This window comes from Hemitrygon akajei, chromosome 10 (genome assembly GCF_048418815.1).
Source record: "Hemitrygon akajei chromosome 10, sHemAka1.3, whole genome shotgun sequence".
Classification (NCBI taxonomy): Eukaryota; Metazoa; Chordata; class Chondrichthyes; order Myliobatiformes; family Dasyatidae; genus Hemitrygon; species Hemitrygon akajei.
The window spans coordinates 171,491,310-171,519,016 of NC_133133.1; the positions used below are offsets into that span (position 1 = coordinate 171,491,310).

The 27,707-nt window shown below is 41.6% G+C and overlaps 1 protein-coding gene across 1 annotated transcript in view; it reads left to right on the forward strand.

Annotated features, from left to right (window-relative positions):
• The window catches only part of LOC140734959 (carboxypeptidase M-like), a 74,139-nt gene that overhangs the window by 34,644 nt on the left and 11,788 nt on the right, over positions 1-27,707 (forward strand). Inside the window, exons 3-5 of the mRNA XM_073059702.1 lie at positions 17,332-17,507; positions 22,363-22,550; positions 27,358-27,510. Of these exons, the coding sequence (XP_072915803.1) occupies positions 17,332-17,507; positions 22,363-22,550; positions 27,358-27,510 (517 nt within the window). The remainder of the gene's footprint in view (positions 1-17,331; positions 17,508-22,362; positions 22,551-27,357; positions 27,511-27,707) is intronic.

A 27,707-nucleotide genomic window follows, 5' to 3' on the forward strand; every position in this document is an offset into this window, starting at 1 on the left:
ACATGACGGCAGGGTCCAGGCCCGGAGCATATCGATGCTACAGGGACTGGGTCTTAGAGCGAGGAATGACCCGATATTTGGATGATTTACACACCGGGCTGGATGGTTTGAAAAGGCCAGGTGTTGGAACAAGAGGTGAGGGTTGGACCAGTACTGCTTGCTGCTTCATGATGTTTGCTCTGCTCTTCTTTGCACTAAGGCTGAGGCTGTGAGGCTTCATGTCGATGGGCTCAATTTCATTCTGAATTCTGTTGCTTGCTTTTATTATTTCCACGATTTGTGTTTTTTTTCATCTCTCTGCGCACTGGGTGTTTGTTGGTCTTTTTTTTTGAACTGGTTCTTTTTAGTTTCTTGTCTAGTGGCTGCATGTAAAGAGACAAATCCCAATGTTGTTTAATATATACCTACTTTGGTAACAGATGTACTTTGAACTATTGAAAATGGATGTCAAATCTTATATTGAAAATAGCCTTATTATCCTTCACTTTAGCTTTATAGGATGACAAAATAAACAGATATTTGATCATTTAAAATTTAATTTGTAAGCATAATGGAGGAGTTACTGCTTTCTTGCTTTAGCTTTGCTTCCATTTCTATGTGGAATATGAGCCCAAATATTGATCACTTTTGTTCTGTGAAATGTATAGCATAACAAAAGTGATCAATAGTGATGGATGTCCATAAGATACATGGAATGAATTAGCACAATCTGTGCAATACATAGTTGAAGATCACAGTCTTTATATGTACTTCGTCAATAAATTTTATTTGATTTGACTTTGAACATTATCATTGTTTCTCTTCTAAAATGTCTTCTCTACACTCAAGTCTTTCTTTAGATGAATGATCACAAAATTTATCCACAGCAATGTCTCTTCTTTCTTTGAAGGCTAAGGAAATTCTGCAAGTCCATGGTGACTCTCACTGATTTTTGTAGATTTTTAACATTGTTAACAATTAACATTGTTTCCTGATGCATTACATCTTGCTTGATATGGCAACTGCTTTGCATAAGATCAAAAGAAGTTGAGTTGTGAGAACAGCCGTGTTTATCATTAAACCAGTCTAGCCTCCAGTAACTTTGTCTACACTTCTCACTGCCTCAGCAAAGCAGCTGACGTAATCAAAGACCCTTCCTACACAAGTCATTCTTGTTTCATCGGGTAAAGGACCAAAGAGCTTGAGAAACCCTACCACCAGGCTCAAGGACAGCTTCTATTCCACTGTTAAAGGACTCCTGAATGGACCCCTTGTACATTAAAAATGAACTTTTGATTTCTTAAGCTACCTCATTATGTCTCTTGCATCTTTCTTGTCAATAAGCCTGAACGTTCGGATATGGCCCAATTGCAGAGAGAGGGGGAGGAAGAGTCACTGACGCAGGTCGACATTTCACTGACTTTAATCAGAATCAGGTTTATTATCACCAGCATGTGATGTGAAATTTATTAGCTTAGCCGCAGCAGTTCAATGCAATACGCAAACTAAGAGAGAGAAAAAATAATAATAAAACATAATAATAATAAATTAACAAAGAATCAATTACGTATATTGAATAGATTTTAAAAACTTGCAAAAACAGAAATACTGTACAGTTTATAAAAAAAAGTGAGGTAGTGTTCAAAGCTTCAATGTCCATTTAGGAATTGGATGGCAGAGGGGAAGAAGCTGTTCCTGAATCACTGAGTGTGTGCCTTCAGGCTTTTGTATCTCCTACCTGATGGTAACAGTGAGAAAAGGGCATGTCCTTGGTGCTGGAGGTCCTTAGTAATGGAAGCTGCCTTTCTGAGACACTGCTTCCTAAAGATATCCTGGGTACTTTGTAGGCTAGTACCCAAGATGGAGCTGACCAGATTTACAACTTCCTGCAGCTTCTTTCAGTCCTGTGCAGTAGCCCCTCCATACCAGACAGTGATGCAGCCTGTCAGAATGCTGTCCATGGTGCAACTATAGAAGTTTTTGAGTGTGTTTGTTGACATGCCAAATCTCTTCAAACTCCTTATAAAGTATAACCACTGTCATGCCTTCTTTATAACTACATTGATATGTTGGGACCAGATTAGATCCTCAGAGATCTTGACACCCAGGAACTTGAAGCTGCTCACTCTTTCCACTTCTGATCCATCTATGAGGATTGGTATGTATTCCTTCGTCTTACCCTTCCCGAAGTCCACAGTCAGCTCTTTCGTCTTACTGACATTGAGTGCCAGGTTGTTGCTGTGGCACCATTCCACTGGTTGGCATATCTCACTCCTGTACACCCTCTTGTCATCACTTGAGATTCTACCAACAATGGTTGTATCATCAGCAAATTTATAGATGGGATTTGATCAATGCCTAGCCACACAGTCATGAGAACTGATGTAGAATTTAAAGGAAAAGGAGAATAATAAATGCAAGGTCAACAGACGCTTTTACTAAAACTTTCAAACTGAAAGTTAATGCCAATACTGTGGCTGGAAGCAATAACTAAATACTAAATGAATCACTAATAATACTCCTTTCAAGCATCAGTCAGAATTGTAGTCCTCTTTCCTGGAGTAGGATGGGGATAAGGAGGGACCATAAACATTGCTGTGCTTTTGGTCAAAACTCGATAAGACTACAATGAAAAGAAGGGAGTTAGGAAGACTAAGCCTGCACTGCTCCCTGTTACTACTGATAGTGAGAACATGGATGTGATAAGGACCTACATGCACCTGGGGGTGCACCTGGATGACAGACTTGAGTGGAGCACCAATAGAGGCTGTGTACAAGAAGGGCCAGAGTCACCTCTACTTCCTAAGGAGACTGAGGTCCTTTGGAGTATGCAGGCCTCTCGTTCACATGTTCTACCAGTCTGTTGTTGCCAGAACAGTCATCTACATGGTGGTGTGCTGGGGCAATGACTTCAACACAGGTTCTGCCAACAGGTTCAAAAAACTGATTAGAAAGGCTGGCTCTATTTTAGGAGCCGAACTGGACACACTGGAGGCTGTGGTCGAACAAATCTGGACAATGTTTCTCACCCTCTGCATGCCACCTTGGCTGAACAGAGGACCACTTTAATAATAGACTAAGACAACTGCACTGCTCCAAAGAGCATTATATGAGGTGATCTTACCCTCTGCCATTAGCCTCTATAATGAGACAACCTATAGCCGGGAAGTGATGACCCCCTCCAGTTAGACTGTTTATAAGTAACTTACTTTTTTTATTCTTTCTTACTTCTCTTCTAATATTTGTTTATCTGTGTACTTGTAATGCTACTGTAACACTGTAATTTTCTTTGGGATCAATAAAGTATCTATCTATCTAAATACCGCCATACTGAAACAGTAATTAGCTGGAACGTGCATGCTCATGAACACAATTACAGAACCTGTGCGCACCTGCCTGCGGGGGTGCGGAGAACCCGCAGCAGAGTCCGTGGCTGTGACACTACATGTACTGCATTTCCTCTGTAAGTGTAATACTATTCTGTTACCTGGAATCTTCTTTTAATGTTCTTGGGATATAGTTTCCTGATACAGTTTTCTCAGCAGAACATACATAGTTGTGGTAGGATTATTAGTTCCTCATTGCAACATGCGAGCATGGTTAATTAGCTTCCAGCTATCCAGCTTGTGTATTCTCCCATTTTAAAGCACACAGTTCCGACATTGTATTAGCCTGTTTTTTCTACTTTGCTATTTTTAACTTTAAAAGGAACAATTGATTCATTCTTTCCACTTTATTACTGTGCTAACTTGATTAGTAACTGTTGTTGGACATGTCTTCCAAATGTTAGTTTCCAGAAGTGTGGTAAAGGGGAATAAATCATGGTTGAATTAACTTGGTTAACTGCTTCAATGCCTTTGAAAACCATTTGTCCAGAACAAGCCTCACAAATTTATTGGTGTAACTGTAGATGGGCAATTAATCTGGTGGCAATTAATTTGGTGTTACCAACTAGATTGACAACCGATCGACAAATGGTGCAATAGCCATTGCTCTACATACTGTCCTTACACATCTGGAGAAGAAGAATGCTTATGTGAGAATGCTGTACTTGGACTACAGTTCAGCATTCAACACCATAGTTCCATCCAGGCTCGACAAGAAGCTCGAGACCTCTGCCTTGACCCTGCCTTGTGCAGCTGAATCCTGGACTTCCTGTCCAACCCTCTGACTCTCAATACCGGAGCCCCATAGGGCTGCATACTGAGTCCCCTCTTTTACTCCCTGTATCGTCACCCACAGCTCCAATCTGCTAATTAAATTTGCCAGTGATACTACATTGATAGCCTTATCTCAAACAATTGTAACACTTACCCAAAAGGCTGGTATATGTCTAGGGGAAAAGGAGATCCAGCCACACACCAACCCACCTCCCGTACACGCAGGTGCTGTGAAAATCGAGTTTATGCCTCGCACCGCCCACCGTACCAACTTCACACCAAATACCGTTATGAAATACACTTTATAGAGTTTACTAACATTAACTAAAGAAGTATTAGGCAATACAATATATATATATACAAGGAAAGAAAAAAACAAAAGGCGCCAACTTATCAAAGTTCAGTCAGTGTAGTGCACATCGTAGGAGCTCAATCAACGAATCATCCGACAGCCACGTTGTCGCACCTGGGACCACGCCGGTGGTCTTACGAGCAGTCCAGCGCCCGTCCGCCTTCCTCGTCCGTCTTCCTCCCTACTCTCTTCACACTCCAAGCCCCCGCAACCCCTCCCCCAAGTTCCCAGCCTCACAAAAACAATAACATTTCCCATTGATTAACAAATGAATACAATTACCATATCAGCCATTCTAATGCGAAACAACAGCGAGAGAAACATTTATCAGACAAAGAAGCATTCCTACTCGTAACAAACCAAAGAAGCCATTTTGAGTAACGTACACAGGACATTGTACACAATAATGAGGTGGCCTACAGGGAAGAAATCATCTCTCTGACACAGTGGTATCAAGAAAACAACCTCTCCCTCAATGTCACAAAAACAAAGGAGCTGATTGTGGATTACAGGAGGAATGGAGACGGGCTAACCCCTATTGACATCAATGGATCTGGGGTTGAGAGGGTGAACAGCTTTAAGTTCCTTGGCATCCACATCACCGAGGACCTCACGTGGACTGTAGACACCATCTATGTGGTGAAAAGAGCACAAAAGTGCCTCTTTCACCTCAGACGGTTGAGGAAGTTTTGTATGAGCCCCCAAATCCTAAGAACTTTCTACAGGGGCACAACTGAGAGCATCCTCACTGGCTGCATCACTGCCTGGTATGGGAACTGTACCTCCCTTAATCGTAGGACTTTACAGAGAGTGGTGCGGACAGCCCAGCACATCTGTAGTTGTGACCTTCCCATGGTTCAGAGCATTTACAAGGACAGGTGTGGAAAAAGGGCCTGTAGGATCATTGGGGACCCAAGTCACCCCAACCACAATCTATTCCAGCTGCTACCATCTGGCATAAAAGCCAGGACCAACATGCTCCAGGACAGCTTCTTCCACCAGGCCATTAGACTGATGAGCTCATGCTGATTTGAGTGTACTTTATATTACATTGATTGTTTTATTTGTTATAAATTACTATGATTGCACATTGCTCATTTAGACAGAGACGTAACGTAAAGATATTTAGTCCTCATGAATGTGAAGGATGTAAGAAATAAAGTCCATTCAATAGATGACAATTAATTAAAAGAACTTCACCACTAATCAGAATTAAAGAACACGTGATTTGCCCACATTTCATGAGGAATAAGCCATCAGCAGAAAATGGAAATTTAAATTATTCTTTTTTAAATGAGTGTATTTTTATGTTTGGTGACTCCAAAACATTAAGTGAATTAAAAGAAAGACATGGGATCAGGAATGCGAGTCTTAGCTTGTTCTTTAAGAGAAGCACACATGTATCACGTGATAATGTCTTTCCTGACAAGGGAGGTCACTCTTCTTAGCAGGTGAGACTTGTGGCTTGAAAACAATCTCAGGGTCTGGGGCCTCCTCTGTGGTATTGAGAGTATTCTGACTGGTTGCATCATGGCTTGGTATGGAAACACCAGTATTCTTTAATGGAAAAGCCAATAAAAAGCTTTTTCTTTCACGGATAAATCTATCCCCACCACTGAGCGCATCTACGAGGAGTGCTGTCGCAAGAAAGCAGCATCCATTATGAAGGACCCCCACCATGCTCTCTTCCTGCTGCTGCCATCAGAAAAGAGGTACAGGAGCCTCAGGTTTACGAACAGTTATTATCCATCAACTATCAGGATCGTGAATTACAGAATGGATAACTTCAGTCACCCCACCACTGAACTGACTTCACAACCTTTGGACTCACTTTCAAGTATTTTTCTATTTTGTATTTGCACAATTTGTTGTCTTATGCATTTGTGGTTTGTCTGTCATTGTGTGCAGTTTTCCCATTGATTCTATTGTATTTTTAATGTATTTACTGTGAATGCCTGCAAGAGAATGAATCTCGGGGTTGTATGTGACGATGTGTATGTACTTTGATACTGAATTTACTTTGAACAGTGAAGTATTCTGCACCAACCAACAAGCACCCATTTACACTAATCCAATCCTGTTCACCCTATATTGCCATCGGTCTCCCCAAGATTCCATCTTGACCTTATGTCCATTCATTATGTGCCGTGTGGTATGATGTGGGCAATCACGGTCTTTCCACAACTATGACTGCTCCTGGCAAATTTTTCGACAGAAGGTTTGCCATTGCCTTCTCCTGGGCAGTGTCTTTACAAGACGGGTGACCCCAGTCATTATCAATACTCTTCAGAGTTCGTCTGCCTGGTGTCAGCGGTCACATTATCAGTACTTTGTGAAATCCATCAGCTGCTCATACAACCATCCATCATCTGCTCCCATCCCTTCACATGACCCAGCTAAGAAGGTGCTACACCTTGCCCAAGGGTGACCTGCAGGTTAACAGAGGGAAGGATAGAATTAAACTGTTAATTATAACAAACTGTAAAGAGAATACAGAAGGAGCCTTACACCTTCCCTGGTAGATACATATAAAAAAAAACTGAGATATTTGACCTATTCCTACTCTGGATAGAGATGTTACCTTAATCAATCTTCTTAATTTTAACTGCCTGTACAAGCTGTGAAGGAATGCATAAAATCTTTATCTATCTTCAGGGAGTGACTAATATCCAACTGCCTCTAGCTGCTTCATCAGTGAGCTAACCTTCAGCACGTCAGAATGCACATGTCGGCTAACAGTGCCAGTTACATTTGCAAATTCTCAGATGCTAAAGCAGTAAGTGCCTGTGGACATTGGCATGGGACAGGCCAGACTGTTATTGCAGAGCGTCTTACCCAGATGAGGTATTGCAACATTCTCATGTGCTCTGCTTCAGGACACTTTCCAAACACAGAACATCTGATGAAGGGTCTTGACCTGAAACGTAGACTGTTTGTGACTGTCCATAGATGCTGCCAGACCTACTGAGTTCCTCCAGCATTTTGTGTATGGTATGTCAAGTACAAAGGTCGCAGGACACAGGAACACAATTATTTTCAGATCATACAACATGGTGACTTGGAAATGCTTTATAGATTGTCCACCGTCAATGGATCTGTGAGAGTACCTTCAGCACACGGGTTGTACTTGTCATTTTATTGAGCAATTGGTCATGGACAGTATAAAATGGTCTTGTCAGCAAACCTGCATTCCATGATTCATTTGTGTTGGTGATGAATTAGTTCCTCTCAGAAACCAATGCTTATGTATGTCGTAATTCACCCTGAACTCAATGCCCCAGAATCAGAATCAAATTTTGATTATCAATGCCTTACAGGATGTTAAATTTGTTGATTTGCATTTCCTTTTCTCCTTAGTTAAAATTTTCTCAATACAGAGATTCCCAGTTTGTTAATAGTATGGTAAAATAAACTGTTTGCTTAGATACCACACCCTAAATCAGGGGTTCCCAACCTTTTCTATGCCATGGACCAATAACTTTTAGATAGGGGACCGTGGACCACAGGCTGGGAACCCCTGCCCTAAAGCATTCTAGGAATAAAGAAATTAGCCATTTCATCATTCCTAGGCAAAGTACAGTCTGCAAACAATACACAACTAAGTAGTGAAAAATAACAGTGTGTACATAAGATTAAAGTTGATGGATTTAACTTTCCAGTATGTAGATCTTTTGTCATCACTGGGTCTATGTACTAGAATTTCTACCAGCAGCAGCATTGGGGTTCCTTCACTACAAGGACAAGATGGTGGTTCATGATTACTTACCCAAGGGCAATTAGGGATGAATCATAAATGCGGACCTTTCCTATGCCCATCACTGTCAGTAAATATTTTCAAATCCTTTCATTAATAACCAATGAATGTTTAAACACGAGAACATCTGCAGATGCAGGAAATCCAGAGCAACACACATGAAATGCTGGAGGAACTCAGCAACTCAGGCAGCACTATGGAAATGAACGAACAGTCTTTGCTTCGGGGCTGAGACCCTTCTTCAGGACTCTAGTCCTTTTTCAGGTCCTGAAGAAGGGTCTCGGCCTGAAACACTGACTATTTATTCATTCCCTTAACTGCTGCCTGACCTGCTGAGTTCCTCCAGCATTCAATGTATTTTAAGGTTTTTTTTTTTGTCTTGGTACCAGGATTTTCAGATTTTACAAGATCCAACCAGAACTATCCAATTGCTGTTTAATTCAGCTCCCAAATCTTCCCTGACAGATCTCTGTGAGAAGATACGCTGCCTCTCTGGTTGGAAAGCTTCTGCCTTCTTGTACACAGTTTGGTATTTCACTTCTGAAAATTGGGCAAGAGCCTGAACTTCGGTAACCCCGTCAGTTGCACTGCTAACAATGTTGCATGATGTATGGGAAAGAATTTTCTGTTGTGCACAATGAATTAGAAGTTAAATGCAGCACGGTAGCATAGTAGTTAGTACAGTGCTTTACAATACAGGCTACCCGGGTTCAATCCCTGCCATTGCCTGTAAGGAGTTTATACATTCTTCCCATGGTCATGTGGGTTTGCTCTGGTTTACTCCCACAGTCCAAACACATACCGGTGGGTAGGTTAATTGGTCATTGTAAAATTGTCCCGTGATTAGGTCAGGATTAAACTGGGGGATCAGGAACAAGAGAAGATCTGTAGATGCTGGAAATCCGAGCAACACAGGCAAAATGCTGGAGGAACCTAGCAGGCCAGGCAGCATCTATGGAAAAGAGTACAGTCAACATTTCAGGTCGAGACCCTTCAGCAGGACTCTTAAATTGGGAGATTGCTGGGAGGTGCAGCTCAAAGGGCCAGAAGGGCCTACTCTGCATTGTAGCTCAATAAATAAATAACTATAGAGGTGAACGAATTAAAGCTTGTCCCTGTTCTCACTGAAGTGAACACTTTGTTCCTATCAGGATATAATAATCCCAAAATGTAAAAGAAAATTGAGAACATATTACCTCAGTTAAATATTAGGAAGGCTAAAGGCATGTCTTGAGCTCCACAACTGAGACCTCACAGGCCATTCTCTTTTGGGCCAACATGTTTTCTTATCTCATGCACAGCTAAGTTTCTGGCCAACACCAAGATTGATAGTTTCCATGTATGTCGCATTACCGGTTTTCATCCGAGCTTACTTCAACTGCTGTCCAAATGGCCATCAAAGCCTCCAATATTCTTTGAATCTGCTTCTCAAATGTTTTCCTGGCTTGTCCCTTACTGTCTACCCTCATTCAGAACTTGCATCATTTGCTGTTTGCCCATCATCCAGGCACCAGTGACCCACAATGGCTTTGCCCCAATTCTTGCGTTTGTTTGTTTTTGCAACACTAATCTTCGTCTCTTTCTTTCCTTTTTTACCAACTAGACTTCCACCTACACCCTGTAATCCCTGCACTTCCTTATTCTTTCCCCTCTCTGCGAAACTGAGTTTGGTTACTTCGTCACTGGTGGTAGCTGTACACCATCGAATCCTTAATGCTCTTCTGTGCTCTCCACAAACCTGCCTCTCCACTTCTATCTCCTACTTTAAAGCCTGCTCATTTGACTGGGCATTCCACTGCCTGTTTTACTGTGAATAATGATATCTGATGACTGTTTCTGTAAATTGCTTTTTTTGTATTAAAGGACTATGCATCAATGCAAATTGCTCCATGGTTGAAAAATGTTTAACAATGCATTGCAATGCTGATACTTTCTCTAAAGAGGCCCAAGGACTCACACCATCAGGTTCAGGAACAGTTATTACCCCTCAACCATAAGGCTCTTGAACCAAAGGGGATAAATTTACTCAACTTCACTTGCCCCATCACTGAAATGTTCCCACACCAATGGACTCACCTTCAAGAACTCTTCATTTCATATTCTCAATATTTATTGTTTGTTTATTCATTTATTATTATTTCTTCTTTTTGTACGAGGGGTGATTGATAAGTTCATGGCCTAAGGTAGAAGGAATCAATTTTAGAAAACCTAGCACATTTATTTTTCCTACATTTACACTTAGCCCAGCGGTTGTGGAGCATACAGATCCCTTCTTTGTAGAAGTCGGCGCCTTGGACCTCCAGAAGTGGTAGCATGGGTGATTGATAAGTTTGTGGCCTAAGGTAGAAGGAGATGAGTTATTAACTTCAAACTTTCTGCATTTTCAGTTGAGTTGAACTGCACGTGTACGTAACAAAAGCTGTATAACTCATCTCCTTCTACCTTAGGCCACGAACTTATCAATCACCCCGCTGTGGACCACTTCTACAAAGAAGGGATCTGTATGCTCCATGACCGCTGGACTAAGTGTGTAAATGTAGGAAAAATAAATGTGCTAGGTTTTCTAAAATTGACTTCTCTACCTTAGGCCATGAACTTATCAATCACCCCTCGTATTTGCAGTTTGTTTCATTGATTTTTGGTTATTATTCTATAGATTTATTGAGTATGCCTGCAAGAAAATGAATTTCAGGATTGTATATGGTGACATATATGTACTTTGATAATAAAATTTACTTTGAACTTTAGTTAAATTCAGACTTTTGACGCTCAGTCAGATTTTCCACTGAGTAAATAAGCAGCCTTTGGAAGGGCACCTCTGTGACTTGTTTTTATAGCCCGTGCCAGTGTTATGTCCCACAATAGCTTCCTCCCATCACACTTTATCAGGCTCTTCATTCAGTTTTCCTCTTCCTTTCTCCATCATGTTCTTAACTCATTTCCTTCTGGAACTGAGGTAATCTTTCTGTGGGAAGTTCTGCACTCACAGGTTTATCGCAGTTTATATTTAGATTTAGTTGTTCCCATTTCAGCTTATAACTGGTTATCTTAATCTATATTTTTACATTCTGATCTTGTTTGCAAGGGAAAACATCCTCTCTCCTAATCATTTCATTTCCTTCATTCAGTAGCCCCCTCAGTCATAAGGTGTAACCTCTCAATTCTGATATCAATGGTTCAATGGTTCCATTTAATATTAGAGAATGTATACAGTATACAACCTTTCATAGACATCCACGAAACAGAAGAGTATCATAAAGAATGAATGACAGTAAGTCCAAAGCCCCCTTCCCCCTCCCACGCACAAACAGCAGCAAATAATCAACCCTCCCCCTCCACCACCCCCACTTATTCAACAGGAAGCATCAGCCCCCACCTCTCATCGAACAAGTAATCACAAAGCCCACAAAGAGAGACTATGATCTGCAATACAACAAAAACTAATTGTTCACCTTATAATTTGACATGCCACAAGTTCTGTCTGTCTTTCTCTCCCTCCCCCCAATAAAGGAGCAGAGAGCTGACACCCTTCCCACAGCGAGAGCTGAGACCAAAACCTTTTCAATATCTGTCTACCTCTGTCAACTAGAACCATTCACAATATTCCTAGTGTCCTAACCAAAGTCTGCACAATTACAACTTCTCTGCTTTTCAATATTATCTCTCTGGATATGAATAACAATATTCTTGTTTATTTTTGTTGCCTAGCACTAACCCTAATTCCTCAGTGCTGAACGGGCTCCAGGGCTGTGGGCTCACTATTGGGGTCTCTGCACTTCATGTCCCACGTGTCTTTGTTTGCTCTTTTTTTACTATTCGTGCGATTTGATCGAGGTGCTTCAGCTCAGCAGAACTGTGTCAGTGCGCTGTGGTCTGCCGCCAGGTACACAGTGCTGAACTGATTGACTGGCTGTGGCTACTAGACCATTTTGGGTTTGATGTTTAATGATGTTATTTGCTTGATTTTTTGCTGGTTGAGCAATTTACGAATCTGCTGGGGCCACCTATTATGTCCGGTACTCCCAATGCGGCCTATTGTTGAGACCCGTCATAAATTGGGGAGCGCTTTGTCGAGCGCCTCTGCACCATGTGCCACAAGCGGGAATTTCCGGTGGCCAAACTTTTTAAGGCCGATTCCCATTCCAGTTCAGAGGTGTCATTCGATGGCCTCCCCCGAGATGAGGCTGCCTCTGGGTGGAGGAGCAACACCTTATATTCCGTCTGAGTATCCTCCAACCTAATGGCATGAATATCAATTTCTCCTTCCGATGAAGAAATTTCGACACCCCTCCCCATCTCTATTCCCCACTCTGTCCTTTCACTTCTCACCTGCCTAAAGCTTACCCTGGGTTTCCTCCTCCTTCCCTTTCTCCTGTGATCCACTCTCCTCTCCTATCAGATTATCTCTTCTCCAGCCCTTGACCTTTCCCACCCATCTGGCTTCACCTATCACCTTCCAGCTAGCCTCCTTTCCCTACCCCATCTTCTTATTCCAGCATCTTTGCCAAGTCCTACGCCCTTCTCAGTCCTGAAGAAGGATCTCAGCCTGAAACGTCAACTATTTATTCTTTTCCATAGAAGCTGCCTGACTCTGTGTGTGTGTGTGTGTGTGTGTGTGTGTGTGTGTGTGTGTGTGTGTGTGTGTGTGTGTGTGTGTGTGTGTGTGTGTTGCTTTGGATTTCATAGAACATAGAACATTGAATAGTACAGCATATGTGGGTCCTTCAGCCCACAGTGTTGTGCTGACCCTCAAACTCTGCCTCCCATGTAATCCCCCACCTTAAATTCCTCCATATACCTGTCTAGTAGTCTCTTAAACTTCTCTAGTGTATCTGCCTCCACCACTGACTCAGGCAGTGCATTCCACGCACCAACCACTCTCTGAGTGAAAAACCTTCCTCTAATATCCCCCTTGAACTTCCCTCCCCTTACCTTAAAGCCATGTCCTCTTGTACTGAGCAGTGGTGCCCTGGAGAAGAGGCACTGGCTGTCCACTCTGTCTATTCCTCTTAATATCTTCTACACCTCTATCATGTCACCTCTCATCCTCCTTCTCTCCAAAGAGTAAGGCACTAGCTCCCTTAATCTCTGATCATAATCCATACTCTCTAAACCAGGCAGCATCCTGGTAAATCTCCTCTATACCCTTTCCAATGCTTCCACATCCTTCCTATAGTGAGGCGACGAGAACTGGACACAGTACTCCAAGTGTGGCCTAACTAGAGTTTTATAGAGCTGCATCATTACATTGCGTCTCTTAAACTCTAACCCTCGATTTATGAAAGCTAACACCCCATAAGCTTTCTTAACTACCCTGTCTACCTGTGAGGCAACTTTCAGGGATCTGTGGACATGTACCCCCAGATCCCTCTGCTCCTCCACACTACCAAGTATCCTGCCATTTACTTTGTACTCTGCCTTGGATCCAAATCTTCCAGCATCTGCAGATTTACTCTTGTTTGTGATTGTTCTTTTGTTTTGTGCATTGGGTGCTTGATGGTCTTTGTTGTGTGTGGTTTTTCTTTATTTCGTGGCTGCCTGTGGGAAGACAAATCTCATGGTTGTATACATACTTGCATAATAAATGTACTTTGACATTTTAATGTACTGATACTTATGATTTCTGTATTTATATGTTCAGATCCCTTTGTATCTCTACATCCCAAAGGACATGTGGCCTTTGTATTCTTCTTGCCAAAATGTAGTACTTTGCCTTTCTTTACATTGTGAAGCCCCCCTGCCCCCAAAGCTGGTGCAAAGTGTGTTGCCTATTCCAATCCCCACTGACAACAATATGGCAGTGTCCTTTCACAGAGCATAGCAATTGGTGCAACGCTCTTACACTTCTGGGCATTGGAGTTCGCAGTTCAGTTCTGGCATCCCCAGTAAGAAAGTTTGTACATCCTTCCGTGTGTGCATGGAATGCCTCTAGGTGCTCCATTTTCCTCACACATACCAGTTAGTAGGTTATACACACAAAATGCTGGAGGAATCAGCAGACCAGGCAGCATCTGTGGAAATGAATAAATAGTCGACGTTTCAGGCTGAGAGTCTTCATCAGGACTGGAAAGAAAGATGAGAAATCAGAGCAAGAAAGTGAAGGAAGGGTTTGTGATTCTGGTTAGTAGGTTAATTGGTCTTTGTAAATTGTCCTGCAATTAGGTTATGATTAAGTCAGTGGGTTGTTGGTTGGCATCGCCCAGGGGGCCGGAAGGGCCTGTTCTACTCTGTATCTCTAAACTAAAAATAAACAAAAAGTAAAAGATGTGCTGAGTGATCCACTCTCACTTTGGAAATTGGTTGCATAGTTCCCTGAAGTTGTCACACGTTCAATGAATGCTCTCAATAAAAACAATTATTTTGTACCAATGAGGCAGAGTCATAGACAAGTACAGCACCGAAACAGGCCCTTCAGCCCATCTAGCCCAAGCCATATCATTTAAATTGTTTAGTCCCATTGACCTGCACCAGGACCATAGCCTTCCTATCCATGTACCTATCCAAACTTCTCTTAAACGTTGAAATCGAGCCCCTATGCACCACTTGCACTGCCAGCACATTTCACACTCTCACCACTCTCTGAGTGAAGAAGTTTCCCTTCATGTTCCTCTTAAACATTTCACTTTTCACCCTTAAGCCACGACCTCTGGTTGTAGTCCCACTCAACCTCAGTGGAAAAAGCCTGCTTGCATTTACCCCTCATAGATAATATCCCTCATAATTTTGTATGCGTCTACCAAAACTCAATGGTCTGAATGGTGGCTGTTCGTTACAAAATGATTTGAGCAAGATTCCTTTTCAGTTGAGTATCCATTTGCAAAGACTGGCATTTTTCATATAATCCTCCACACTTTGAATTACCCAATCTACAATATTACTGTCACTATCCAATTCCTTTATCTGGGGTGTTAAAGAAACAAGTAAAGAAGGTTGAGAAGATTTTGACAGATACACACCATGACTGCTTTTGACTGGGTAAATGGAATGTTGCTATTTCCATAAACAGATGATTCCTCAATCAGGGAACACAAAATTTAATGTTTTTGGTAAAGGTGTAAGAGGATATGAAGAAAAACTCTTTACCCTCTGAGGAGATTTTCAAATCACTGGCAGTGACTGTGAAAACAGAAACATTCAGATATAGGTTAGCAAATTTAGAGTCACGTTGATTGTCCTATTCTCACACCAGCATCATTTCCCCTCTCTGCTAACTGAACTTTATCCATTATTATCCTTCGGCTTGTAATTTTAGATTTATAAATAATGATATTTATGCATACATGTTAGAGACCTTAAAGATTAAAAAAAATACTGCTGCCTTTTGATGTTCTATTAGTTGAACACAAAGGCACGGTAGCATAGTGGCTAGCACAATTCTTTACAATATCAGCTACCTGGATTTAATTCCCACTGCTGTCTGTAAAGAGTTTGTACGTTCTCCCTGTGATCACATGGGTTTCTTCCAGGTGCTCCACTTTCCTCCCACGTTCCAAAGACTTACCAGTTGATAGGTTAACTGGTCATTGTAAATTGTCCTGTGATTAGACTAGGGTTGCTGGGTGGCACGACTCGAAAGGACGGAAGGGCCTATGCCACACTATCTCAATAAATAAATAAACAAACCAAAGTTAATGTCAGGTTTACTGCCGTATGCACAGGTGCAGTGACAGGCACATCGCATGATATAATCATGTCCATGATCTGCAGCTGCACTCAAACTGCTGTTCTTCATGGCGGTGGGCTCTTGCTGTTAGAGCTCGCCAAATGGCCTAGCATTTTCTATATCTCCAGGAGCAGCCTAGAAGACATGCACAACTGGGGTGCGGCTCTGCAGACGACCTGATTCCTCGCCGATGTCGCCAACTGAAGCGTCGCAGGAGATCGGAATTTCAGGACAGCAGTGTACACTGCTGTTGAAATAAGCGATGCTTCAGACTATAACATTGGAACAGCAAATTGTTGGTCTCCCACGCACTGTGGCAGGAGTGATACCTCTGTCTCCTTCATTAGTGAGAGAGAAAGGACCTGGGGAATGTCAAACTGTTGGGATGAACAGTAGTTTTTGATGGACTGTAGTTCTTGGTCTTATTCTGGGCTTTGCTATTGTTATGCATGCCAGGTGCTAGGGAGCTGATTCTTGTGCTGAGGTGGGGGTGGAGGAGGGGTGGGAAAGAGGAATGGGAGAGCGTAAATGCTTTGTTGCTGTTTGGGCATGGGAGATGGAGAAAGGCTTTGGGGTTCCAATGTATTTCTGTCATTCATTCATTTCCTGTTTCGGGGATGTCTGTGAAGAGTAAGAATTTCAGGTTGTATACTGTATACATTCTCTGATATTAAATGGAACCAGAGAACCATTGAAAAGCAGCATTCACAAGAAAAGCATCAACGAAACATAAACACAATTCTACAAGAAAGAACACAATCAGAACAAAAAGTAAATCCAATTTTTAGTGCAAATCATAATTTAACCTTGCCAGAAAGTAAACATGATCATTGTGTGATAAAAGTGTTGAAGACATACACAAAATGGCCACTTTATTAGATACCTTCTGTACCCTATAAAGTGGCCACTGAATGTATATTTGTGATCTTCTGTTGCTGTGACACACCACTTTTGTAACCTCTGGTTATTTGAGTTACTGTCGCCATCCTTGTTGCTTGAGCTAGTTTGGCCATTTTTCTCTGAACTCTCTCACTAAAAAGCATTTTCGCCCACAGCACTGCTGCATACAGATGTTTTTTATTCTGTTGCACTATTCTCTGCAAACTCTAGAGAATGTTGTGCATGAAAATCCCAGGGGAGCTGCAGCTTCTGAGATGCCCAAATCACCCTGTCTGGCACCAATAATTATTCCACAGTCAAAGTCACTTAAATCACATTTCTTCCCTATTCTGATGTTTAGTCTGAACAACAACTGAACCTTTTGACCATGTTTGCATGTTTTTATACATTGAGTTGCTGCCACATGATTGGCTGATTAGATATTTGTATTAATGAGCAGGTGTACAAAGTGTGTCTAATAAAGTGGCCACAGAGTGTATTTTGAAGCATATTCAGATTAACACAATATTGTGATCTAATACAGATAGTGGGCAGAGAAATGTTGCTCCACTTAATTGACCATATGGTTGAAAAGTATGGAGAAGATTCTACCATAACTCAGATAATAAACAGTACCCGGATTCACATCATGCCATCCATGAATCCAGATGGCTATGCAGCAACTAAAAATGCAGAATATTGCAAACCCACTCACGGCAGGTAAGAACATCTTCTTTAGTTGTTTTTTACTTGATCAGAACATGGTTGATTTGCAAGCCAGCATCTCTGTTTGTCATTCATGTGTTACAATCTTTTCTGCAGCTGGTAAGTCTCATGGATCTGTAACATACTACAACATAGAAACAGGAATCTTGTCCCAAATTGTCCCAACTTATCTAACTTAGCCCCATATGCCACATTCGACTCATACCTCTCTAAGACCCATGAACACCATCACTTCTTTCCCCCCTCTTTTTGCATTACTTACTTAACCTTTTTAACAAACACAATAAGGAAACCGTGCTGTTTTATTTATTTATTTACGGAGATACCACATGGAATAGGGCCTTCCAGTCCATCCACCCAGCCCAGTAATCCCCCCATGAAATCCAAGCCTAATTATGGGACAATTTACAATGACCAATTAACCCGTTAACTGGCAAACGTGAGGAAATCTGCAGATGCTGGAAATTCAAGCAACACATACAAAATGCTGGTGGAACACAGCAGGCCAGGCAGGATCTTTAGGAAGAAGTATAGTCAACGTTTCAGGCTGAGACCCTTCGTCAGGACTAACTGAAAGAAAAGATAGTACAAAGTTGTGCCGACCATGTACCTACCTTAGAAATTACTAGGCTTACCCATAGCCCTCTATTTTACTAAGCTCCATGTACCTATCTAAAAGTCTCTTAAGAGACCCTATCATATCCACCTCCACCACCATTGCTGGCAGCCCATTCCGCGCACTCAACATTCTCTGAGTAAAAGACTTACCCCTGACATCTCCTCTATACCTACTCCCCAGCACCTTAAACCTGTGTCCTCTTGTGGCAACCATTGCAGCCCTGAGAAAAAGCCTCTGACTGTCGACATGATCAATGCCTCTCATCATCTTATACACCTCTATCAGGTCACCTCTCATCATCCTTTGCTCCAAGGAGAAAAGGCTGTGATAACTCAACCTATTCTCATAAGGCATGCTCCCCAATCCAGGCAACATCCTTGTAAATCTCCTCTGCACACTTTCTATGGCTTCCACATCCTTCCTGTAGTGAGGTGACCAGAACTGAGCACAGTACTCCAAGTGTGGTCGGACCAGTGTCCTATATAGCTGCAACATTACCTCTCGGCTCCTAAATTCAATTCCATGATTGATGAAGACCAATGCACCGTATGCCTTCTTAACCACACAGTCAACCCATGCAGAAGCTTTGAGCGTCCTATGGACATGGACCCCAAGATCCCACTGATCCTCCACATTACCAAGAGTCTTACTATTAATACTATGTTCTGCCATCATATTTGACCTACCAAAATGAACCACTTCACACTTATCTGGGTTGAATTCCATTTGCCACTTCTCAGCCCAGTTTTGCATCCTATCAATGTCCCACTGTAACCTTTGACAGCCCTCCACACTCTCCACAACTCCTCCATCCTTTGCGTCATCAGCAAGCTTACTAACCTATCCCTCCACTTCCTCATCCAGGTCATTTATAAAAATCACGAAGAGTAAGGGTCCCAGAACAGATCCCTGAGGCACACCACTGGTCACTGACCTCCAGGCAGAATATGACCCATCTACAACCAATCTTTGCCTTCTGTGGGCAAGCCAGTTCTGGATCCACAAAGCAAGGTCCCCTTGTATCCCATGCCTCCTTACTTTCTCAATAAGTCTTGCATGGGGTACCTTATCAAATGCCTTGCTGAAATCCATATACTCTACATCTACTACTCTTCCTTCATCATTGTGTTTAGTCACATCCTCAAAAAATTCAATCAGGCTCATCAGGCACGACCTGCCCTTGACAAAGCCATGCTGACTGCTCCTATTCATATTATATCTCTTCAACTGTACATAAATCCTGCATCTCAGGATCTTTTCCATCAACTTACCAACCACTGAGGTAAGACTCACTGGTGTATAATTTTCTGGGCAATCTCTACTCCCTTTCTTGAATAAAGGAACAACATCCGCAACCCTCCAATCCTTGGGAACCTCTCCCATCCCCATTGATGATGCAAAGATCATTGCCAGAGGCTCAGCAATCTCCTCCCTTACCTCCCACAGTAGCCTGGGGTACATTTTGTCCAGTCCTGGCGACTTATCCAACTTGATTTGGCCTATTTTTTCATGTGCCTCCAAGTTTCCCAAAATTTTATCCTTAATAATGGACTCCAACATCTTCCCAACCATTGAAGTCAGGCTAAGTGACCTATAATTTCTTGTATGCCACCTCCATCCAGTCTTAAAGAGTGAAGTGACATTTGTAACTTTACACTCCTCCAGATCAATTCCAGAATCTCGTGAATCATGAAAGATCACTACTATAGTCTCCATAATCTCTTCAGCTACCTCCTTCCAAACCCTGGGTTGTGGTCCATCTGGGAAGCCAATATGGGGTTTGATAGCCTTTGAATTTTTTTGGGAGATCAGTGTTGGAATATATGCCAACATTGCATTTGCCTTTTTTTTACCACAGATTCAACCTGTGAATTAACCTCCCAGGAGTCTTGCACGAGGACTTCCAAGTCCCTTTGCACCTCTGATGTTGAATTTTCTCCCTAATTAGATAATAGTCCACACTCTTTTTACCAAAATGCATGATCATACATTTCCTGTCACTGAATTCCATCTGCCACTTTTTCGCCCATTCTTCCAATTGTCCAAGTCCTGCAGCAATCGCATTGGTTCCTCAGAACTACCTACCCCTCCACCTATCTTTGTTTCATCCACAGGCTTTGCCATAAAGCCATCATTGACAAACAATGTGAAAAGTAGCAGTCCCAATACTGACCCCTGACAAACACCACTAGTCACTGGCAGCCAACCAGAAAGTCCCCTTTGTTCCCATTTGCTGCCTCCTGCCTATCAGCCATTCCTCTATCCATGCCAGTATATTTCTTGTAACACCACAGGATTGTATCTTGTTAAGCAGCCTCACCTGAGGCATCTTATCAAATGCCTTCTGAAAATCCTTTGTCCACCCTGCTTGTCACTTCCTTGAAAAACTCTAACAGATTTGTCAGGCAAGATTTCCCTTTACAGAAAGCATGCTGACTCTGAAACTTTATCCTTAATAATAGACTCCAACACTTATCCAACCACTGAGGTTAAGCTAACTGGTTATAATTTCCTCTTTTCTCTTCCTCCCTTCTTAAAGAGTGGAGGACATTTGCAATTTTCCAGTCTTCTGGGACCATGCCAGAATTAAGTGATTCTTGAAAGACCATGACCAGTGCATCCGTTATCTCTTCAGCAATCTCTTTCAGGATCCTGGGATGTAGTCCATCTGGTCCATGTGACTTATCCACATTAAGACCTTTCAGTTGGCCTAGCACTTTTTCATTTGTGATAGCAATGGCATTCACTCCTGCTCCCTGACACTCATGGACCTCTGGCACACTGCTAGTGTCTTCTACAATAAAGACTGATTCAAAGTACTAATTAAGTTTAAAGCCATTTCTTTATCCCTCACTAGTACCTCACCAGCATCATTTTCCAGTGGACAAAATATCAACTCTCACCTCCCTTTTACTCTTTATATAACTGAAAAAAACTTGTAGTATCCTGACTAGTTTGCCCATATATTTCTTTTTTTCCCTTCTTATAGCTTTTTTAGTTGCCTATTGTTGTCTTCTAGAAGCTTTTTAATTATCCAACTTCCCACTCACTTTTGCTACTTTATGTGTCCTTTCCTTGGCTTTTATGCAATCCTTAACTTCCCTTGTTAGCCATGGTTACCTACCCCTGCTATTTGAGAACAACCTTTTCTGTGGGATATATCTATCCTACGCCTTGTGAACTATTCTTAGAAACTTCAGCCACTTTTGCTTTGCCAACGTCCTGGCCAGTATCCTCCTCCAATCCACCTGGGCAAACTCCTCTCCCATGCCTCTGTAATTCCCTTTATTCCATTGCAATACTGATACATGTGAGTTATGCTCCGCTCTCTCAAATTGCAGTATGAATTCAATCATATTATGAATACTGTCTCCTAAGGGTTCCTTTACATTAAGCTCCCTAATAAAATCTGGGTTGTTACACAGCACCAAATTTAAAATAGTCTTTCCCCTAGTAGGCTCAAGCACAAGCTGCTCTAAAAATCTATCTTGTGTACATTCAACAAACTCCAGCTCTTGCAATCCAACCCCAACCTGATTTTCCCAATCCCCTTGCATATTGAAGTCCCCCATTACAATTGTGACATTGCCTTTATTACATGCCTTTTCCAGCTCCCTTTGCAATCTTAACCCTACATCTTGGCTACTATTTGGATGCCTATATGATTCCCATATTGTGTTTCTTTTTACCCTTGCAGTTTCTTAACTCTATTCACAAAGATTCAACATTCTCTGAATAGAACAAAGCAGCTGTCCAAATAACTATTGCATTGTGCTGTTAAGAAAAAGAGGAAAACACAATCTGAAAAACAAGATACAGGCATAAACACAGCTGTACAAAGAAGGAAATATTTTCTTTTTATTTATCCTAGAACCGTTCTGGAAAATTAGATGGCATATTAAATTTTCGTTTAATGCGCAAAATCACTGTAGACTTAATCTACTATTTTCTTGGCATTTCCTCGAAGATCAGTTAAAAATAATCAATGTCATACATCTCTTGTCATCAATAATAGCCATTACACATTTGGCATTTTGCAGATTCTACTAAGTGCCCATTTTTGTTGGAAGACTGATACTGTATTTTTAAATGAAAAATAAAGGTATTGTTAGACCTGTTGAAATGATTAAAAAAAAGAATTTGGGGATGTTATTTAATGTCGTAGTGAAAGCAATTTAGTCTGAAACTCGCTGATTTAACAGAAGGTCACTTTGTTATCTTCCACTTCAGAAACAACAAAGCAGACATTGACCTGAACAGAAACTTCCCCACATTTCCTGCAAAGAACTCCTCATCAACATTGCAACCAGAAACGAAAGCCGTAATGAACTGGATTTTGAACGAAACGTTTGTACTGTCCTTAAGTTTGCATGGAGGAGCTGTTGTAGTCAGCTACCCATATGACAGCTTTGTAGGAGGTAATGTTGTTGAAATATCTGCCTGTTCCTTCAAGAAACAATTTTATGTACAGTGTTGGTCTAAATACTAGTGATGGAAAGTACCTTGAAGATTCATTCAGAGTAAAACTTTTACTGGGGGCCCTGGTTCCTGTGTCACCACTAACACTCTGAGACCCTGGTTCCTGTCTCACCACTAACACACAGGGTCCCTGGTTCCTCTGTTATTACTAACTCACTGAGACACTGGTCTCTGTGCCACTGTTAACACAGTGGGACCATGGTTCCAACCTACCATTAACTTATCGATGCTTAGTTTTCTGTGTTTCCTTAAAGTTGCCCTGGCTTCTGTCTTTAAATTTGCAAGGGCCTCAATTCCCATGCTCTGTTAACTTGGTGCCTTTAAAGTTACTATAGTCCATTTAAACTCACTTTTGCCACAGTTCCCTTTGTCCCCGCTCCATTATCTTCATGTTCACAGGGCCTCACTGTCAAGGCTTGCTTTGATCTTATTCGTGCCCAGGGTCCCTATGCTCTCTACCGGTTTACTAGGGTCTCGGTTCCTGCACTTTGTTTAAGCTCACCATGATTCCTGCTCCATACACTCCCAAAATTCACTAACACAAAGTACACTGCAGATGCTGGGGTCAAAGCAACACGTACAACATGCTGGAGGAACTCAGTAGGTTGGGCAGCATCCGTGGTTTCCACAGATGCTGCCCGACCTGCTGAGTTCCTGCAGCATGTTGTACGTGTTGCCCAAAGTTCACTGGTGTCTGTTCAATAAGCTCTTTGAAATTGACTGAGCTGACTACAGAATGTATTATGCTACTGTGTATAATTGAGAAAAACTCATGAATTAAAAATGTTTTGGCAGGGTCAGGACTTCTCAAGTTGTGTCCACAGCATTTTTAAGAGGGATGAGAGCAGCCAGATTTCTAGGCACATATTAGTACTAATAACATAGGGAGGAAAAGCAAAGGGGTCCTGTTGAGAGAATTTAGAGAGTTGGGCAGAAAGCTGAGAAGCAGGACCTCCAGGATAGTAATTTCTGGATTTCTACTTGTGCCACATGCTAGTGAGGGTAGAAACAGGATGATTTGGTAGAGATGCTGGTGCAGGGTGCAGGGCTTCAGGTTCTTGGATCATTGGGATCTCTTCTGGGGGAGGTATGACCATTTGGCAGGCGGTGGGAACTGAAATGAAAGGACTCAGGATAGGACAGATGGTAAAAAGCAAAGATAGCATGCAGTCAGACTGTCAGGAAGGACAGGCAGATGATAAGACAAAATTACAGCCAGCAGGGTGAGTATCAGTGCATTAGGTATTCAGAATCAAAAAGGGTTGCAAATACAGTACTCAAAGTGTTATACCTCAACGCACGGAGTATAAGAAATAAGGTGGAGGATCTTGCTGCACTATTACAGATTGTCAGGTATGATGTTGTGGCCATCACTGAATCGTGGCTGAAGGATAGTTGTAGTTGGGAGCTGAATGTCCAAGGTTATGCATTGTATTGGAGGGATAGGAAGGTGGCCAGAGGGGTGGTGTGACTCTGTTGGTAAAGATTGGCATCAAATCAGTAGAAAGATGTGACACAGGATTGGAAGGTGTTGAACCCTTGTGCGTTAAGTTAAGAAACTCCAGACGGCAGTTATATACAGGCCTCCCAACAGTAGCTGGGATGTGGACCACAGATTACAATGGGAAATAGAAAAGGGCAATGTTATGACAGTCATAGAAGATTTTAACATGCAGGTCGATAGGGAAAATCAGGTTGATAATGGATCTCAAGAGATTGAGTTTGCTGAATGCTTACGAGATGGCTTCTTAGAGCAGTTTGTCATTGAGCCCACTAGGAGATCAACTATACTGGATTGGGTGTTATGTAATGAACTGGAGGTGATTAGGGAGCTTAAGGTGAAAGAGCCCTTAGGAGGCAATGATCACAATATGACTGAGTTCAACTTGAAATTTGATAGGTGAAGTCTGACATAGCAGTATTTCAGTGGAGTAAAGGAAATTACAGTGGAATGAGAGAGAAGGTGGCCAAATTATATTGGAGGGGGATGCTGGCAGGAATGACAGTAGAGTAGCAATGGTGTGAGTTTCTGGGGGAAATGAGGAAGGTGCAGGATATATGTATTCCAAAAACGAAGAACTACTCAAATGGCAAATATCACAACCATGGCTGACAAAGGGAGTCAAAGCTAATGTGAAAACAAAAGACAGGGCATACAACAAAGCAAAAATTAGCGGGAAGATAGAGAATTGGGAAGCTTTTAAACACCTACAGAGAACAACTAAAAGAATCATTAGAAGAGAAAAGATGAAATATGAAAGCAAGCTGGCAAACAGTATCAGAGTAGACCGTAATAGCTTTTTCAGTATATAAAAAATGAAAGAGAGATAAGAGTGGATATAGGACCACAAGAAAATGAGGCTGGAGAAATAATAACGGGCCAAGGAGATGGCAGGTGAACTAAATGAGTATTTTGCATCAGCCTTTACTGGGGAAGACACTAGCAATGTGCCGGATGTTGTGTGTGTGGAGGAGAGAAGTGAGTGTAGTTACTATTACAAGGGAGACCGTGCTCAAAAAGCTGAAAGACCCAAGGGTACATAAGTCATCCAGACCAGCTGAACTGCACCCTAAGGTTCTGAAAGAGGTAGTGTTAGAGATTGTGGAGGCATTAGCAATGACCTTTCAAGAATCCTTGGACTCTTGACAATGGTGCCAGAGGACTGGAAAATTCCATATGTTGCTCAATTCTTCAAGAAAGGAGGAAGGTAGCAGAAAGGAAACTATGGACCAGTTAGCCTGACCTCAGTGGTTGGGAAGAGGTTGGAGTTAATTGTTAAGGATGAGGTGACACTGGACAAGAAAGGACAAAGTCAGCATGGTTTCCTTAAGGGAGAATCTTGCCTGATGAACCTGTTGGAAATTTTAAGAAATTCCAAGTAGGATAAATAAAGGGGTTACAGTGAGTGTTGTATATTTGGACTTTCAGAAGGCCTTTGACAAGGTGCTACACATGAGGCTGCTTACCAAGTTAAGACCTCATGGTATTACAGGGAAGTTACTAACATGATTAGGGCATTGGCTGATTGGTAGGAGGCAGCTAGTGGGAATAAAAGGATCCTTTTCTGGTTAGCTGTCAGTGACTAGTGGTGTTCCGCAGGAGCTGGTGTTGCGACCAGCTCTTTTTATGCTGTATATCAATGATTTAGATGATGGAATAGATGGTTTTGTTGCCAATTTGCAAATGATATGAAGATTGGTGGAGGGGCAGGTAGTGTTGAGGAAACAGGTAGGCTGCAGAAGGACTTAGACAGATTAGGAGAATGGGCAAGAAAGTGGCAAATGAGATACAATGTTGGAAAATGCATGGTAATGCACTTTGGTAGAAGAAATAAATGTGCAGACTATTTTCTAAACAGGGAGAAAATCCAAAAATTTGAGATGCAAAGGGATTTGGGAGTCCTTGTGCAGAAAACCCTAAAGGTTAACTTGCAGATTGAGTCGGTGGTGAGGATGGCAAGTGCAATGTTGGCATTCATTTCAAAAGGTCTAGAATACAAGAGCAAAGATGTGATGCTGAGGCTTTATAAGGCACTGGTGAGGCTTCTCCTTGAGTATTATGAACAGTTTAGGGCTCCTCATCTAAGAGAAGATGTGCTGGCATTGGAGAAAGTCAGGAGGCGGTTCACAAGGATGATTCTGGGAATGAAAGGATTATCAAATAAAAGAAGTTTGATAGCTCTGGAATTTAGAAAGCTGGGGGGTGATTTTATTGAAACCATTTGGATATTGAAAGGCCTAGGCAGAATAGATGTGGAAAGGATGTTTTTCCATGGTGGGGGTTTCTAGAGCAAGAGGGCACAGCCTCAGGATAGAAAGGCATCCATTTAAACCAAAGATGTGGAGAAATTTTGTTAGCCAGAGGGTGGTGAATTTGTGGAATTTGTTACCACAAGCAGCTGTGGAGGCCATGTTGTTGGGTGTGTGTAAAGCAGAGGTTGATAGATTCTTGATTGAACAGGGCACCAAAGGTTACGGGGAGAAGGCTAGAGAATGAGGAGAGGAGAAAAGTATCATCCGTGATTAAATGGTGAAGCAAGCTCGATGGGCCAAATGGCCTAATTCTGCTCCTATGCCTTATGGTCTTCATAAGTAAATAATATCCAATAGTCTGGAAATCAACTAGTCAAACATAAACAAAGTCCCAAACATGACAGATTAAAGGAAATTTACTCAGCCAGTTCAAAAAACAAGGAAGAAATCTAAAGAATACAGAGGGGGAGTTTACATTATTAATTATGACAGACAGACAGACATACTTTATTGATCCTGAGGGAAATTGGGTTTCGTTACAGTCGCACCAACCAAGAATAGTGTAGAAATAAAGCAATATAAAACCATAAATAATTAAATAATATATAATAAGTAGTAAATAATTATATAATATGGAATTTAAAATAACTTACGATGAACAATGTTGGTCATAAAACCAGTGATTTGTATCAAAACCCTATTGGGAATGGGGTTCCTTCACAGAAAGGATGTACCTGCATGTGACTTCTTGTCACTAAATACTACTTTAAGGACTATAGCAATAAAAATTGAACCTACTTGGAATTTGATGAGCAAGCCACACAGTTAATTAGTGTTCAGGCAATAAATCCCAGCTTTGCAAGCATTTCTCATACCTTGTAAAGGAGTGACAAAGAGAGATGAAACTCCCCATTGTGTTAATTGAGATTTTTTGTTGGAATTGTCATGTTAACTCTGGTTTATGTCTCTCTGCAAAATACTCCAACTCCAAAGAGACCAGCAGATGCCCTGACAATGATGTCTTCGTTTATCTTGCAAAGAACTTCTCTTATAGCCATGCAGGAATGCACTTCGGAGATGAATGTGTAGAAACACCAATTTTTATCGATGGAATTACCATTGGAGCTGAATGGTATTCTTTGGAAGGTAAACTATATGCAAATAATTATTTCTAAGTGGCATTAAGTTGTTCTTAACTTGATATAAACATGAAAAATAAGGGGAGGTGTTTGAATGGAAGGTTCCTCACTTCTTTTAATCCTTGTCTCTACATATTATTTTAAAACAAGTATTTCAGAATAAATATATAAATAAATATTGATAGATTTTCCATTTATTGACCT